Below are 13,222 nucleotides of genomic sequence, written 5' to 3'. Positions count from 1 at the left end.
CCCCTTTCTCCTGCTCTTCCGGCCTGCTACTCTGTGCTACGCCTATGCTTACCTTGCTCCCAGAGACCCGGTCCCTCTCGGGAGGGTAACAAGGAAAGTGTTCAGTGCAGATCAGTGAGTAAGCACCTGCCCACCCGTGCTTACCTTGCTCCCGGAGACCCGGTCCCTCTCGGGAGGGTAAAAGGGGGCCGTCTGAACACTAGTGGTATATCAGAGATCGGGCTCAAGCAAGACCTGAAGGCCTCTAGCATAGCATCCGTTTATTGAAACATCTCAATGGGTATTCTTTCAATTCCTGGATCCTTGTTTTTTGACATTCCTTCAGTGTTTCTTCGACTTCTTTTTTCAGAATCGTTGGTTCTTGATCATAAGCCACCTCCTGAAATGGATGAACATCGACCATTTCTTTTTGGTACAGTGACTCTGTTTTTTCTTTTGATGTTTCTTGCATCATTCAATATTTTGCCTGTAGAATCTTTCAATACCGCAATTCGACACTTGAATTTTTTCTTCAGTTCTTTCAGCTTAAGAGATGTCGAGCATATTCTTCCCTTTTGGTTTTCTAACTCCAGGTCTTTGCATTTTTGATTATAATAATTGACTTTATCTTCTCAAGCTGCTCTTTGAAATCTTCTATTCAGCTTTTTTATCTTGTCATTTCTTTCATTTGCTTTAGCTACTCTACATTCAAGAGCAAGTTTGAGTCGCTTTTGACATCCGTTTTGGTCTTGTCTTCCTTTCATGTCTTTTTAATGACCTTTTACTTTCTTCATGAATGATATTCTTGATGTCATCCCACAGTTCCTCTGGTTTTCAGTCATTGGTCTTCAAAGCATCAAATCTATTCTTCAGATGGTCTCTAAATTCAGGAGGGATATAATCAAAGTCATATTTTAGCTCTCATCTACTTGTTTTGTCTTCAGCTTCAACTTGAGCTTCTATTTGAGCAATTGATGGTCTGGTCTGTTCCATTGTCAGCTCCTGGCCTTGTTTTGGCTAAGGATATTGAAGTTCTCTGTCACTTGTTTCCACAGATATAGTCGATCTGATTCATGTGTATTCCATCTGGAGAAGTCCGTGTGTATAGCTGCTATTTATGTTGGTGAAAAAGGTGTTTGCAATGTATAAGTTTTTGGTCTTGCAAATTTCTATCATGTGATCTCCATTGTCATTTCTATCACCAAGGCCACGTTTTTTAACTATCGGTGATTCATCTTTATTTCCAGTTTTGACATTCCAATCACCAGTAGTAATTGATACACCTTGATTGCATGTTTGGTCAATATCAGACCACAGAAGTTGCTAAAAATCTTGCAACTTGTTTCCTTGGCTTTGGCTTTGGTGGTTGGTGTGTAAATTTGAACAGTATTAACTGGTCTTCCTTATAGGCATATGGATGTTATCCTATCGCTGACAGCATTATACTTCAGGATAAATCTTGCAGTGTTTTTTGTGACGAAGAATGTCACACCATTGCTCTTCAGTTTGTCGTCTGACAATGTTTAAGGGCTAGTCATAAAGTTTTCTAGTAATACATCAGACAAGTGTTTCACTGCTATTCATAAAGAGTTCACTGGCCAGTACTTTGAGAAGTGGATGGCCCCTTCCTTCTTCTGAGTTTGTCTTAGTCTGAAAGCTCTGCTGAAACCTGTCCACCATGAGCAACTCTGCTTGTATTTGAAATACTGGTACATAGCGTTCAGCCTCAGAGCAACATACATGCAAGCCACCTGAGTAGAAAATACTGGCAGAGAAGTGATGGGAAGATGGTTTAGACTAGAGGCAGAAAGACCAGTGAGGATGCTATTGCTATATCCTAAGTGAAAGATTTAGTTGGATAAATTTCTTGTATAAAGAAATTCAGGTTTTTCCTGAACCTTCAGCTTTCAATTGCCCAAAGTTTCAGCTATAAAACTAGTAAAACTTTTTTCTGGTTTCTTGCAGCATTGTCCCGGAGGGGAGGAGGAATGAAAAGATAGCAAACCAAAAAGTAGACTTATACAGCCCTGACACCTAATTTCTTTTTACCGGTAAAACTTATTCTGGGGACAGTTCTGAAAAAGTATCTTCTTTGAGAAGAAACAATTATTAGAATATATACATTGTATGTAGCAAGTTAAAAACTGCAGTCAGTTTTGGAGTTTTATAATCATGTATTGTTTGGTCCTTTAAAATAATCAATAGAGAAAAAAAAAACAAGATTTTCAGTGATAAGCAAATGATAATACAGAAGAATTGTACACTGATGAGTTAAGAACAAATTTACAAAATAGTTTGACAGCCTTTCCAAATAAAGTCTTGAAGCTTTGTGAAACTACATATGGGATTGAAGTTTCAAAGAGATTACTTGATAGCATTTCTGATACTCTTTGTGTTGAGGTATGATAAAGTAAATTTGCCAGTTTTAGCAGTATGGAAGTCCAAAAGCCAAGTACTTTTTAAACACCAACCAAGCAACTTAATTTCTAATGTTTGAGCTTGTTCAAGAATTACAAACAGAAGGGGAAAGATGATACTGGACAGACATTTCTTGTTCATTTTCTTAAAAACTGCTTCAGGGAGATCTAAGTCTCCTTCCCAATCCTAGAAGAAACTTTCTGAATGTCATAATATAAAGTAGTTCCTTGAAACTAGTTTATTACAAGAAGACAAAGACATTTTAAAGAATATATAACTTTGATAGAGTAGATGGTTGCTATTTTACATAACTTCCTATGTTTTGTTTTACATCTGTTAAAAGGACTGTACTTAATAGTATAAAAAGATGCTACATAAAATTGATTTAAAATAGTGCTTGAGCTAATTTGAATAAACGTTTGTCCAACATATGCTTAGAAGCACAGCAATTTTGTGTTAATCGTCATCTGCTTCTTATGTCAATATGAAACTGGCTGTATTTATTTATTTTTAGTGCATTTTATTGAAATATAATTTATGTACAGTGAAATACACAAAACTAAAGTTGACATAGGTCAATGGATTTTCTTTTTTTTTGCAGTGTTCCCTCCCTTGCCCTCCACAACAACAAACTCATACTGTATTTGTCCTTCTGTGATTGACTTATTTCACTCAGCATAATGTCCTCCAAGTTCATCCATATTATGCGGTGTTTTGTAGACTCTACATTATTCTTTAGTGCTGCATAGCATTCCAGCATGTGTATGTACCATAGTTTGGTCATCCACTATTCCGCTGATGGGCACGTAGGTTGTTTCTATCTTTTTGCTATTGTAAATAGTGCTGTGGTGAACATGAGCATGCATGGATCTGTTCCTGTCCCGGCTCTCACCTCTCTAGGGTATATACCTAGTAATGGGATTGCTGGGTCGAATGGTATCTCCAATTCCAACTTTCTAAGGAATCGCCATATTGCTTTCCACAGTGGTTGTGTCACTTCACAGTTATACAAGCAGTGTATGAGAGTCCCAGTCTTTCCACATCCCCACTAGCATTTGCTATTTTCTGTCTCATTGAACCTTGCCATCAGTGCTGGGTTTTGATTTCATGATCTCATTGTTGTTTTGATTTACATTTCTCTGATGGCCAATGATTGTGAGCATCTTTTCATGTATTAGCTGACCACCTGAATATCCTCCTTGGTGAAATGTCTATTCATGTCTTCTACCCATTTTTCAATTGGATTGTTAATTCCTTTGGTGTTGAGGGGTTGGAGTTTTCCATCAAACTTAGAGATAAGTCCCTTGCCAGATATGTAATTAGCAGCAAATACGAATTTGTTGCTGTCATTTTTGTCATGTGCTTTTTCATTGTGTCGATTTCTTTGTTCCATATAATTTTCTATGCTGAGCTCGTTTTGTTTATGAATCATATTATCACTTCCTTCATTGCTATTGTTTTAGTATTTGCTGAATATTTATGCTGGTCCTCTTTTCTATTTTGATGTGAAGGTTTATCATTTTTCTTTGAGGTTACCCTATGATTTATAGTTTTCTTCCCAAGAGTAGAACAGTCCATTCTATCTTCTAGTTGTCTTGACTTCTCTACTATCTAGAAGTTCTGTTACAACACAGACCTTTTTCCCTATTTTTGGTTTGTAGTTGTCCTCATTTGTCGGTTGGTGCCTCTGGTTCCCTGTTTACAATCTTGTAGGCTTATTTACTTTGGATACTTCCTTAGCTGGATTGGTTTCTGGGTTATATCATCATGTGTGTTAACAGTCAGTTGTTGTTGGCTGTTGTTGCTTCTCTGTCCAGAGGGCTCCCTTTAGCATCTCTTGTGAGGTTGGTCTGGTTTTAACAAATTCCCTTAATTTCTGCTTATCTGGAAATGTCCTAATTTCACTATCATATTTGAGGGACAGTTTTGCTGGGTACATAATTCTTGGTTGGAAATTTTTCTCTTTCAGTGTTTTATATATACCATCCCACTGTCTTCTTGCCTGCATGGTTTCTGTTGAGAAATCCAAGCTTAGTCTTATTGGTTGCCACTTGCAGGTAACTTTTCATTTTTCCTGTGCTGCTCTCATGATTCTTTCTTTGTCTTTGGTTTTGGTGAGTTTGATGATGATCTGTCTTGGTGTTTTTCTTTTGGGGTCTATCCTGTTTGGGGTTCATTGGATTCCTGAATAGATATATTCTCATCTTTCATCATATCAGGGAAGTTCTCCTCTAACAAATCTTGGAAAATTTTCTCAGTGGTTTTATTTTTCTCTTCCTGTTCTAGAATTCCAGTGACACGTAGGTTATTCCTTTTGATGGTATCCCACATGAACCTTAGGCTTTCTTCATTTTGTTTTGATTTTTTTTTTTTTCTGACTGATCCCTTTCCAAAGAGGTATTCAGGTATTTGTCTTTAATCTCATTAATTCTGTTTTCCATTGCATCAGTTCTACTCCTTTGCCCTTCCAATGTGTTATCTATTTCTGACAATTTAGTATTAATCTTCCGGATTTCTATCTGTAGATTTAGAATCATATCTAATTTTTCATTGATTTTGTCATTTTGTTTTTGTATTTTCTTCCAAAATTCTTCTAGGGTTTTGTCTGTGTTTTCCTTGGTCTGTTTCTCAATCCTTTGAAGATACCTAAGTATAATTCTTTTGAATTCCTTATCAGAGAATTCTAATGCTGCATCTTCCTCAGGGATGTGTTTTGGGTCTATATCCTGTTCCCTTGTTTCTCCTGCTTTATCTTGCTTCTTTGTGTGGACTGTGATGCTCTGTTGTTGCCGAGGCATTGTGACATTTTTGTGTTTATATTTAATTGCTGATCATATGTTGGAGGGACTTGCCCACAATTTTTGTTTTCTTTGTTTTGTTTTTATGTTATCTATACAGGCAAGGTACTGTGCTGTGCTCCTCTATTCACTAGTTAACAGCACTTATACACTCACCACCTGTCTCCTTTCCAGTTGTCAACCTCTCGTATGTCCTTGCCAACCCTGGCAAACAGAGCCTTTTCTTTGGTCCTTGGAGTCTGAATGAAAATGCTATCACTTTAAAATCCAAAATGGTTGCCACTTGTAAACATTCAAAATGGTTGCGCCCTCGGTCATTTTCAATATCCAAAATGGCCACCGCTTGTAAACATTCAAAATGGCTGCACCCTCGGTCACTTTAAATATCCCAAATGGCTGCCACGTGTAAACAATCAAAATGGCTGTGCCCTCCGGACAGCAGAAAGTCCACAGTTCAGGTTGTCTGCCTCCTTGCTGTTTCCCTTCCTAGTCGTAGGCCACCAGTGCAGTTGTCCCTGCAGCCCTTGGGGACCAGGACTGATCTTTAGATCAATTCTCAGGTCCCAGCACCACTCGGACATATTCAGGCTATTGGTCTCGTCAGAGTAGCTGACAGTCTGCAGCTCTGGCCATCTCTGTACTCACTGTTTTCGTTCAGGTGCCTAATCCACTTCTGTATAGTTCCTTTCAAAGCTCAGGATTCCAGGTTTGTCTTTTGTATCTCTGTCAATTGGTTTTTCTTTTCTTTGTTGAAGAGGGTCTGTGTCGCTTTTTGCCTATTCCTCCATCTTACCAGAAGAGAGTGACTATACTTTAAAGGCTGATTATATTCCTTATTTTTCTTAAACTCCCATCTTTTGTTGTCTTAAGCAAAGTTCTGTGTTGACTCAAGTTTTTTTAATGTGTTATTTACATGGCCATCCTGTTCATGTTTAGCTCTCCTTTTTAGGCTCTGTACTTTAACAGAAAACTACTTGGTTAGGGGGTTGTCGAGGGAAGCTAGTCAGGCAGGACATGTGAGTTGCATCAGTTGAAAGGGCTTTGGTGTGATAGAATTTTTTCATTTTTTCTAGCCATAAATAGTCTTTAAGATTATGAGAACATCTACTTTGTTAAGAATGTCTAGTCCCCTCCTTTTTTTTTTCCCCATAGTTAAAAGATGTGTGTAGTTTATATTCCTACAGTAATACTTAGGGATTATTGCCTTAATTGTTTATTTCAATGATTGAATGTATTTAATTCTAAATTGTAAATTTAGATGTAATATCTTAACTAGGAATATAACTTGCTTACCTAGCCATATCCTGCAAATGAGAATTCCAGACTTGCCTCTGAGAAGGTGAATGATTATGATCATGCAGCAAAGTTTGTGAAAAACAGTCATGTAAGATTACCTTTGGTAAGTACTGATTTTTTTCTAAGTATTTTATAGAAGATGAAAAAAAGTGTATATTATTTGGAGATTTAGGAAATTATTTCATGTTTGCAATCTTCAGGCTCAATGGCTTAGTTCTTCAAGTCAAACCCACATTAGTGTGTTTCCCCTAAGTTGTGATTACTTTAGTTATGGATATTTTGAGAATCTGCCTGTCCTAAAGCAGGGCTTCTTACCACAAGACACCTGTATTTAGAAGTGTCTGAGAGAGTTCTGGGGCTCATGAACTTAGATGGGGGAAAGACAACATCTTCACTTTCACTGACTTCTGCCTGAAATTTAGCACTTTCTTAAATTATGAATGTAACAGTACCACAGTGATACTGGCTGTAGCTGTGACTTTGTCATCAACAGAAATAATACACATACTTTTATAACACATTTCTGCTGACATCTTAGATTATTGTTTACATTCATCACTGCCAGTAGATCTTGGTTTTCAATGCATTAATAAGGAGGCATTGAATGCATTTATTACTACATCACAAGTTTTTTTTTTTAGTATTTTTGATAACCACATTTAAATATAATATATCTTTTGTTTGAAATGTGCTTTATTTTATGATTACTTTGGAAAAACACAAAAATCTTACCCCTTCCTCCATTGTTTTTTGATGCTTCAAGATAGATTTTTTTTTTACTTTTTCATTTTCCAAGTTAAAAATACAATACACAGGGGTACCTGCTTTTTCCATTTGCACACATACGTGCCCATACCCAAACCCATTGCAAATCATTTCTGACTCCTGGTGGCCTATATGACGAGTAGAATTGCTGTGTAGGGCTTCCAAAGGTGTAAATGTATATGGAAGCAGACTGCTCTTTCTTCCACAGAGTGGCTGGTGGGTTTGAACTGCTAGCCTTTCAGTTAGCAGCTAAATGATCAGCCATTGTGTCAACAGGGCTCATTTGTACTCATGCACACACACAAATATCCTTTTTACCTACATTCACCCTTTAGTTTAGAATGAGTGAATTGGAAAACTTGGCAGGAGGGCAAAAGTGGTAAGAAGATAGCATTAAAAGTGAATTTCTTTGATTTCTTGTATGTCTTTCAGATCACAATAATAGTAATATTAAATTGTATACCTGTTTCTAGTAAAGGGTGATTTTTTTTGGACACCAGTATCCATTATCATTGAAAAATAAGCCCATGTTTACTTCCATATTGAATCTGAATTTTCTTTTTTATTTTAGGGAACCTTAAGTAAATCAGAATGGGAAGCTACAAGTGAGTAACCATCATTGTAGGTTTACTAACATTCTTTAAAATTCTATTTCAGAGTGATCATTAAAATCTGAAAACTGTAGAATTTTTCTGATACATTTTGAAGTTGTATATGTTTCTTTACACACATACAGATATACCTACATGCCTATATAATTCCTCATTTCTTTTTTCCTCCCCCTCATCTTTAATGCATTTTATTGAAATATAATTTATGTACAGTGAAATACACAAAACTAAAGTGACATGGGTCGATGATTTTTTTTTCTTTTTTGCAGTGTTCCCTCCCCTCTCCTCCCACCCCTGACAACCAATAAAGAAAGTTTCACTCCATATATATAAACCTTTCCTTGACCCTCCACAACAACAAACTAATACTATATCTGTCCTTCTGAGATTGACTTATTTTGCTCAGCGTAATGTCCTCCATTTTCATCCATATTATGCGGTGTTTTACAGACTCTACATTATTCTTTAGTGCTGCATAGCATTCCATTATGTGTATGTACCATAGTTTGGTCATCCACTCTTCAAGCTATAAATCTTAGAGATAAGTCCCTTACCAGATATGTCATTATCGGCAAATATAAATTTGTTGCTGTCATTTTTGTTATGTGCTCTTTCGTGGTGTCAATTTCTTTGTTCCATATAATTTTCTACGCTGAGCTCGTTTTGTTTATGAATCGTGTTATCACTTCTTTCATTGGTATTGTTTTAGTATTATGCTGGTCCTCTTTTTTGATGCAAAGGTTTATCATTTTTCTTTGAGGTTACCCTGTGATTTATACTTTTCTTTCCAAGTTTAGAGCAGGTATTTGAGGGATAGTTTTGCTAGGTACATGCTTCTTGGTTGGAGATTTTTCTTTTTCAGGGTTTTATGTATACCATCCCATTGTCTTCTTGCCTGCTTGGTTTTTGTCAAGAAATCTGAGCTTAGTCTTATTGGTTGCCCATTGTATATAACTTTTCACTTTTCCCACACTGCTGTCATGATTCTTTCTTTGTTTTTGGTTTTGGTAAGTTTGATAATGATATGTCTTGGTGATTTTCTTTTGGGGTCTATCCCATTTGGAGCAGTTGGATGTCCTGAATGGATATATTCTCATCTTTCATCATACCAGGAAAATTCTCTTTCAACAAATCTTTGACAATTTTCTCTGTGGTTTTATTTGTCTCTTCCTGTTCTAGAATTCTGATGACACGTAGGTTATTGCTGTTGATGGTATCCCACATGGCTTTCTTCATTTTGTTTTGACCTTTTTTCTGATTTATCTGTTTCCAAATAAGTGCTCAGGTATTTGCCTTCAATCTCCCTAATTCTGTCTTCCATTGATCCCGTTCTGCTCCTTTGCCCATTCAATGTCTTATCTATTTCTGAGAATTGAGTATTAATTTCTGCATTTCTGTGTTTAGATTTTGTCTCATTTATAATTTTTCATTTATTTTGTCATTTTTTCTTGTATTGTCTTTTGAAATTGTTATAGGGTTTTCTCTGTGTTTTCCTTGATCTGTCTCTCAATTTGTTGAAGATACCTAAATATAATTCTTTTGAATTCCTTATCAGGGAGTTCCAATGCTGTGTCTTCCTCAGGGATGTGTTTTGGGTCTGTATCCTGGTCTCTTGTTTCTCCTGCTTTATCTTGCTTTTTTGTGTGGACCGTGATGCTCTGTTGTCTCTGAGGCATTGTGACATTTTTGTGTTTATATTGAATTGGTGATTGTATGTTGGAGTGATTTGCCCATGATTTTCATTTTCTTTTTTTTTTGTTTGTTTGTATGTTATCTGTGCAAGCAGTGTACTGTGCTTCTGTATTTGCTAGTTGACAGCACTTATACACTCACCACCTGTCTCCTTTCCTAGTCAGCCTCTCATATGTCACTGCCGACCTTGGCAAACAGGCTGTTCTTAGGTCCCTGTAATCTGAATGATAATGCTATCACTTTAAAATCCAAAATGATTGCCACTTGTAAAGATTCAAAATGACTGCACCCTCAGTCACTTCAAATATCCAGAATGGCTACTGCTTGTAAACATTCAAAATGGCTGTGCCCTCGGTAAATTTAAATATCCAAAATGGCTGCTGCTTGTAAACATTCAAAATGGCTACGCTCTTGGTCACTTTAAATATTTAAAATGGCTGTCGCGTGTAAACAATCAAAATGACTGCACCCTCCAGACAGCGGAAAGTCAACAGCTCAGGTTGTCTCCCACCTTGCTGTTTCCCTTCCTAGTCATAGGCCACCAGTGCAGTCAGTCGTCCCTGTAGCTCTTGGTGACCAGGCTGATCTTTAGGTCAATTCTCAGGTCCCAGCACTACTTGGAAATATTCAGGCTGTGGTCCCATCAGAGTAGCTGACAGTCCGCAGCTCTGACCTGTCTCTGTACTCACTGTTTTCATTCAGGTTTTTCCACTAGTTGGTGCCTAATGCACTTCTGTATAGTTCCTTTCAAAGTTTAGGGCTCCAGGATTATCTTCTGTATCCCTGTCCATTGGTTTTTCTTTTCTTTGTTGAAGAGAGTTTGTGACACTTGTCTCCCTATTCCATCTTACTGGAAGCCCCCCAATTCTCCATTTCATTTTCAAGAGTGTACTTAAGCATTTCATTGCTACTCATTAAGAGTCCTTTGGTGGTTGCAAATGATTAACATACTCTACTGCTAACCAAGGGAGCTCTGGGAGCGTAGTACCTAAGACACTTGACTGCTAATCAGAAGGCTGGCAGTTCAAACTCACCAGCCACTCCTTGGAAGGAAGATGGGGCAATCTACTTCCAATCTACTTCCATAGTGATACTGCCTCGGAAACCCAAGGAGGGGTTGCTATGAGTCGGGTCTGACTCGACGGCACGTAACAACACAACAACAACCGCTAACCAAAAGATTGGTGATTCGAATCCACTCTGAGGTACCTACTGCTATAAAACAGTTGTTCTCTGACACACATGAGGTTGCCATGAATCAGAGTCGACTGAACAGCAACTGTTTTTCTTTTTTTCATTCAATACTAAACAGCCGTTTGTGTTTGCTGTCTTTACCTCAAATTTCTATTGGAATTTTTGGTTCATAGTACACTTTCATGTATTTTATTTGTTTCTTGCCATGCTGATGTTAATAGTGTAGGAATAATACAAAATTTAGTGAAGCATCAGTGAGCACCGTATTTTAGAAGGCTGTGTAATTGGGACTGGCATGATATAGTAAGATTCTGAAGTAAAGGACTTGTTTTCAAAAGACAAGCCAGAAGACCTGGTTGCCAACCTGTGATGTATTGTGATTCTTCCGCAGATTCATGTTGAAGAAATCAGATCTCAGAGCCTCACTGTTAAGATGATAATAATTCCCTTCTGTGGCTTCTTGGGAACCTAAAAGATAATTCCTGTTGTTCATAGAAATGGTTGTTGATTGTGCTGAAAGCACCAAAAAACAAAACAAAACCTCACTGCCATTCAGTTGATTCTGACTCATAGCGACCCTCATTGGGTTTTCAACATGGTAAATCTTTTTGGAAGTAGATTGCCCCACCCCACCTTCCTTCCATAGAGTGGCTGGTGAGTTTGAACTGCCAACCTTCTGAAAGCACAGTGATAATCAAAGACAATCCATTTGGTAAACATCGAGTATTGACTTTCATAAAGTTCTTTGAAAGGACTTTAAGTGATAAAAAAGTAAACATGTTATAAATTCTTCTTTCTGGAAGGATACAGTCTTCTGGAAGAAACAGGCACAAGTAAATACACTACTAGGCAAAATGTTAAAGATAGTATAATAGGAAAAATAAGTGAGGGAGTTTAATGAAAATAGTGAAATTGGGGAATATAATAGTAATTTATATTATTGGGTGTTTAACATGTGGCACAAATTGTCATAAGCTTTTCCTGTGTAATAACTCATTTAATCTACACAAAAACTTGGTCAGAAAACTGCTACTTATGATATATCTTTTTCAAATGTGAGAAAGAGGTTGAGTAACTTAGCTAAGGTCACAGAGATAATCCAAGTGGTCTGGCTCAGTACTTAATCTTTTTTTTTTTTAATTGTGATTTGGGTGAAGATTTACAGACCATATTCACTTTCCATAGAGCAGTTCACACATACTTTGTCTCATGACATTGACCACAATGCAACAGCTCCCCTCCCACTTCTTCCCAATAATTACCTCTTCCCTGTGTCTATCCCTCCATGCCCTCCTGCCCCCTGAGCCGTCTCCCGGTGTATAAACAGCCCTTCTTTCTCCCATGATTTTTCTCTCCAAGGAATGTATCTACCTCAGGTAAATGTTCAACTCATATGCCTGTATTTTGCTTAGCTGGAAGCCTAATTCCAGACCTTATGGGCAGCTAGGGGCCATAGCCTCAGTGGTTCCACCAGGCTCTGTCGGACCAGCAAACCTGGTCCCCCCCACTTTTTTTTCTTCTCCAAATGATTTTGAGTTTTGTCCACATTGTTCTCCCTCTCTTTCCAGGATCTCCTACATAGATCCTCTTCCAAGTGGTTGACATTGGTAGCCGGGCACCATCTAGTTCTTTTGGTCTCATAGTCATGTAGGCTGCAGATTGGATGGCATGCCAGTTGCTAAGACTGATTGTATCCATGAATTTTTGGTTTTCTTCATTCTTCTTTGCTCTGGACGAGAGAGACCCATTGTTGCATCTAGATGGCAGATGCAAGCTTTTAAGATTCCAGTCGCTACTCGCCAAAGTAGGAGGTGGAACGATGTTTTGTGTAGTATATTATGCCATTTGAGCTTGATGTCCCCTGAGACGATGGTCCTGAGCCCACAGATTCAACTACTACGTCCCTCTGGGTAGCTGGCTGTGACCAAGCAGTGACTACCACCTTGCCTCTTGTCAGCTCTGCTATACACCTGGAAATTCAGATCATACACATAAACGTACAGGACCATTGTCTGCCAACCCTATACATATTGTTGGGGTATACTCCCTGCTTCATAGACATACCTACTAGGTCAGGCTGTCCACCCATCTGCCCACCCATCTATCCACTTGTATACCCATGTTTGTCTTCACTGAAAACACAGTACTGTATGTGCAAAAGGGTTGATCTCTGTTCTCTGTACCTCCCATGTACCTCTCTATGTCTTTCTCTTCCTCAGAGCCACCATATTAATGACTCACATTTCGTACATTGCCCTTCTCTTCACCCAAGTCAATACTTATCTCTATCTAACAGTGTTCCCTACCCTACCCTCCCACCCCTGGTAACCAACAAAGAAAATTTCCTTCCATAGATAAACCTTTCCTTGACTTTTACAATACCGGACTAATATAATATTTGTCCTTTTGCAGTTGACTTATTTCACTCAGCGAGGAGCTCTGGTAGCATAGTGGCTAAGACACTTGCCT

The 13,222-nt window shown here is 37.9% G+C and overlaps 1 protein-coding gene across 1 annotated transcript in view; it reads left to right on the top strand.

The window, feature by feature from the left end:
* The window catches only part of RNMT (RNA guanine-7 methyltransferase), a 136,449-nt gene that overhangs the window by 33,045 nt on the left and 90,182 nt on the right, over nucleotides 1–13,222 (top strand). The window contains exons 8-9 of the mRNA XM_007951680.2: nucleotides 6,493–6,594; nucleotides 7,828–7,861. Of these exons, the coding sequence (XP_007949871.1) occupies nucleotides 6,493–6,594; nucleotides 7,828–7,861 (136 nt within the window). The remainder of the gene's footprint in view (nucleotides 1–6,492; nucleotides 6,595–7,827; nucleotides 7,862–13,222) is intronic.

Source organism: Orycteropus afer, unplaced genomic scaffold (assembly GCF_000298275.1).
Source record: "Orycteropus afer afer isolate SDZICR_OR568_19922 unplaced genomic scaffold, OryAfe1.0 scaffold00307, whole genome shotgun sequence".
NCBI lineage: Eukaryota > Metazoa > Chordata > Mammalia > Tubulidentata > Orycteropodidae > Orycteropus > Orycteropus afer.
This window is presented reverse-complemented; position numbering and strand designations above follow the sequence as displayed.